Source organism: Asparagus officinalis, chromosome 5 (assembly GCF_001876935.1).
Source record: "Asparagus officinalis chromosome 5, Aspof.V1, whole genome shotgun sequence".
Taxonomy (NCBI): domain Eukaryota; kingdom Viridiplantae; phylum Streptophyta; class Magnoliopsida; order Asparagales; family Asparagaceae; genus Asparagus; species Asparagus officinalis.
Window position 1 is genome coordinate 63,074,180 of NC_033798.1, and position 5,160 is coordinate 63,079,339.

The 5,160-nt window shown below is 34.3% G+C and overlaps 1 protein-coding gene across 1 annotated transcript; it reads left to right on the forward strand.

The window, feature by feature from the left end:
• On the forward strand, positions 704–3,449 carry LOC109841925 (protein FAR1-RELATED SEQUENCE 5-like). Its single transcript, XM_020410849.1, has 4 exons — positions 704–722; positions 1,523–2,355; positions 2,505–2,750; positions 2,829–3,449. The coding sequence occupies exons 1-4, from the start codon at positions 704–706 to the stop codon at positions 3,447–3,449; spliced, it is 1,719 nt and encodes a 572-aa protein (XP_020266438.1).

Below are 5,160 nucleotides of genomic sequence, written 5' to 3' on the forward strand. Positions count from 1 at the left end.
TATATATATATATATATATATATATATATATAGGGAGAGGTTCAAATAAAAACCTTACTATCCTAAAAACTAAAAACCAATCCTCTCTATTGGATCTAGATTCATCCAATGGCTGAGATTAAATCTGCATAAGGGTAATCAGGTAAAATAAACAGCCGTATAGGGAGAGGTTCAAATAAAAACCTTACTATCCTAAAAACTAAAAACCAATCCTCTCTATTGGATCTAGATTCATCCAATGGCTGAGATTAAATCTGCATAATATATATATATATATATATATATATATATATAGGGAGAGGTTCAAATAAAAACCTTACTATCCTAAAAACTAAAAACCAATCCTCTCTATTGGATCTAGATTCATCCAATGGCTGAGATTAAATCTGCATAAGGGTAATCAGGTAAAATAAACAGCCCCTAAAGAGAGGTAATTAATGCTTGTCTGTTGAGTACTCCATTTCCCCATGCAATCTCACGGCTCAGGCAACCCAACCGTCACGAACAGCAGTCCTCTCACTCCACAACCAGCATCTCTCGTTCATCGTCCTTCAGCTCTTTCTCCACAACCAGCTTCATCGTCCTTCAGCTTTCTCATTCATCTGTCCTTCATCTCTCTCGTTCATCTGTCCTTCATCGTATTTGTGCTCTCTCGTTCATCGTCCATTATCTGGCCATTCTTAAACATTTTATGGAGATTTAAATGGAGAGCTTGAATTCAGGTGAGCAGGTTCATGCATGTTTTCATTGTAATTGATCCAGATTCAGTATTTCAATACTTAGTCATATGACTTATTATATAGGAGCTTACATTCTTAAATATTTTTTGGAGATTTAAATGGAGAGCTTGAATTCAATTGAACACGTTCTAGTTGTTAATCTAGATTCACTGCATTGAATCGAGATTCATTGTTAGAGACTGCAGTGATTTTCATAATTTATTCACTTGTTTACTGTAGTGAATTTGGATTCAATGCAGTGAATCGAGATTCACTCCAGATTAATTAGCAATAACATGAATTCAATGCAGTGAATCAAGATTCACTCCAGTGAATCAAGATTCACTCCAGTGAATCTAGATTCACTCCAGTGAATCTAGATTCATTGTAATGGATCCAGATTCATTGTAATGGATCCAGATTCAGTATATCAAAACTTAGTCATATGACTTATTATCTAGGAGTTTACATTCGTAAACATTTTATGTAAATTTAGTTGGAGAGCTTGAATTCAGTTGAACACGTTCTAGTTGTTAGAGTATGCAGTGATTTTCATAATGTATTCACATGTTTACTGTAGTGAATCTGGATTCAATGCATTGAATCCAGATTCACTATAGTAAACATGTGAATACATTATGAAAATCACTGCATACTCTAACAACTAGAACGTGTTCAACTGAATTCACATGTTTAGTGTAGTGAATCTGGATTCAATGCAGTGAATCGAGATTCACATTGCCATGAATCCAGATTCATTATATCAAAATATAGCCATATTATTTATGTTGTTTTATTTTCAGTTGTTGGCAGCAATGAACAAATTAAGGAACCACATGTTATAAATGCATCGGACAGTGATTTTGGAGAAGATGGAATGGACGAAGTTAGCTCTATTCCTTTTGAATCACCAGGTGGTGGTATGTATTGGAAACCTCGGGTTGGAGCTGAATTTAAACCTTATCTAAACCAAAGCTTCCGATCACTAGAGGATGGTATAGAGTTTTACCGAGATTATGGATGTAAAAGTGGGTTTGAGATCAGACGGCATACGGAGAAGAAACATGAGGACGGTACAGTTCTTCTTAAACACATTGTTTGCAGTAGAGCTGGCAGCAATGAATCAAAGATGGATGTTGATTTTGATGATTTTAGTAGCAGTTCGAAAAAGAGAAGGAGAACTGTATCTAGTAGATGTGGTTGCAAAGCTAAAGTTGTTTTTAAGTTTGATGGTTTGAAAGGATATAATGTTCTCTCATTTGTTGAAGAGCATTCTCATTTTTTGGTCTCCGGTAGTGGGAAACAATTTTTGAAGTCAAATAGAGTTCTCGGTCTCGCACATAAGAAACTTGTATTTGATGGAGCAAAAGCCAACATGGGGCCTAACAAAACATATAACTTTGCTAAGGAGTTGTGTGGAAGTTATTCTAATGTTGGTGCTACCTGTACCGAGTTTAAAAATTGGAGTAGGGATGTGAAGCTTTATATTGGTGATCGAGATGCTCAAATGATCATCGAGAAGTTCACGGATAAGAAGGAGATGAGTGATGGATTTTTCTATGATTATGCAGTTGATGAAGGCGGTCGATTAACTCGCATTTTTTGGGCAGATGTTATTGGGCGAAGAAATTACGATGTATTTGGAGATGTGATATCATTTGACTCTACATATTCCACAAACAAGTAAGATTTTATAGCTAATCTCTTACGATTTTCAATATTGTAATTATATGTCATAGTGAATCTTATATTTTTTGTATATGATACAATATGTACAACATGAAGTTTGTTCCATTTACTGGTCTCGACAATTATAAGAAGTGTGTTGTATTTGCAGCAGGATTGATAGCTAAAGAGGACATTGATAACTATGTCTGGATTTTTGAGGTATTCATGAAATGCATGATTCGCGAGCCAAAGTGTATTGTTACAGATCAGTGCCCTGCCATGAAGCAAGCTATACCAACCGTCTTTACAGAAGCACGTCACCGTTTGTGCATGTGGCACATCATGAAGAAATTTAACCAAAAGGTAATGAATCCCACATATAAATATAATGAATCCTCATTAGACAAATACTGAATCTTTCGTTATATATTTATATTGTAGTTGGCAAAATGCATTTCGAAGATGGATGATTTCAAGAGGAAAATAAATGCACTGATTTGGAGTATAGATATAGATCCAGCAACATTTGAAGTCGGTTGGAAAGATGTTATGAAAGAATATAAGCTTGAAAGTAATGAATGGTTGTGTGAACTGTATAACATTCGGGAGTCATGGATTCCAGCCTATTATGCTGATGATCCAATGGCCGGTTTATTGCGGACTACATCAATATCAGAGAGTGAGAACAGTTTCTTTGACAAATTCAACCGTAGATCTGACACATTAACGGAATTTTATCTCCGATACGAGAGTGCTATGGAGAAGCAAAGGCATACAAACGCAAGATTAAACTATGAAGGAACAAAGTCGATGCCAAGAATGGACACGCCATTGTTATTGGAGAGGGATGCAGCAGAGTTGTACACTCGAACAATGTTTTATGAGGTACAGAAAGAGATAATGTCATCCTGTTATGATATGAGCATCGACAGTATATCAGAAGAAGATGTTGTGAAGATTTTTTCCTTAAAGGACAAAAAGAGACATGGAAAAATATTTGAGGTAAAACTTAAAGAGTGTTATGGAGAAGCAAAGGCATACAAATGCAAGATTAAACTATGAAGGAACAAAGTCGATGCCAAGAATGGACACGCCATTGTTATTGGAGAGGGATGCAGCAGAGTTGTACACTCGAACAATGTTTTATGAGGTACAGAAAGAGATAATGTCATCCTGTTATGATATGAGCATCGACAGTATATCAGAAGAAGATGTTGTGAAGATTTTTTCCTTAAAGGACAAAAAGAGACATGGAAAAATATTTGAGGTAAAACTTAATAATGGAGATTGAAACAATAAAAATTGAATCCAGATTCAATGTAGTGAATCGCGATTCAACGAAGTGAATCTCAATTCACACCACTGAATCGAGATTCAGTGACCATTTCATTCGCTTGTTATTTTCTTTTTTTATTCGGTGCTAATATACATTGTTTTTTGAATTTTAGATGAAACACGCTTATTTGAACAATGACGTGTAATGTACGTGTAGGCTGTTTGAGAAAATGGGTATAGTATGTAGACATGGTTTTTTTGCACTGAACCAAGCTGATGTAACAAAAATACCAAGACATTTTGTTGTGAACCGATGGACAAAAGGTGCTGAGATGAGGCATTCATTGCAGTTCAAGGAAATATCAGAACAGTGCAAAGCAATTGAAGTTACAAATCGCAAGTTGAATGACATATGGTATGATTTCCAATCCTGTGTGAGTTTGGCAGGTTTAGATGGTGAGAGACTTGACTACGTGGAAGGGAAGTTGAAGGAGTTGAAGCACAGTTTGCGTGAATCTAGTTGGAAATCTGACACACAGAACAAAAATGATGTAATGGAGTTTTTTGTTGGCTCAAAAATAACAGCGGAAGTGATCGTTAAACCTCCCATTGAAGGTAGAAATAATGGGTGTGGACGGAGAATTGTTGGTGATTATGAGAAATCAATTAGTCAACGAAAGAAGAAGGTGCCAAGGCTGTGTAATATGTGCAAAAAAATCGATTTTCATGACGCACGGACATGCCCATTAAAGAAAACAATACAGCAGAGTGATGTTTAATTTAGTTGTCATATTTCGTTTCAAAATCATGTTTAGAAATATATTTCTTATTAAAATTGCTGAATTGTGTAATTCTTAACTACATATATTTACTAGATTATTAATTACATGGTTACGTTGTGTCATGTTAGTATATTAAATTGAGATCTACTCATATAGCATGTGAATTCCATTATTATTAGTTGTATTATTTAAGCAGGTATGATAAAGTCGTTGTATGCAGTCATCAGTTTGAATTTAATTCGCGTTAAGCGATTCTGGACTAACTATATTGAATCTAGATATCAAATAAATTACTAAAAACTTAAGATAATATTGACTTACTGAATTTTTCAGTGTAGTGAATCGAGATTCACTGCATTGAATCTAGATTCACTATAGTGAATCTAGTTTCAATCAAATAAATTAGTAATAACTTAAGACAATATTGAAACAGTGATTCCATATTAAATACATACAATCCACAATAAGTATGATTAATTTATTTGATTGAAACATAAAACCTTGAATTATAAATCACATTCTCTACTTAAATCGAAATTCTTCCAATTGCATTCAATAACTTCACAGTATTTTCATATATCCAAACTATTCACAAATCTAGATATAAAATTATGACAAAGCTATTCTTATAAAGTATATTTACATAGAAAAGCAGTTCAACACAAACTGGAGTATTCTATAACATTAAGTGACAATGTACTCAATAACAGTAAACT

Excerpts from the sequence above, each read along its gene's own strand:
- LOC109841925 (XM_020410849.1), top strand. Across the intron at positions 2,356-2,504 it reads TTGGGCGAAGAAATTACGAT|TTTGTTCCATTTACTGGTCT; the intron begins GTATTTGGAGAT and ends TACAACATGAAG. Across the intron at positions 2,751-2,828 it reads TGAAGAAATTTAACCAAAAG|TTGGCAAAATGCATTTCGAA; the intron begins GTAATGAATCCC and ends TTTATATTGTAG.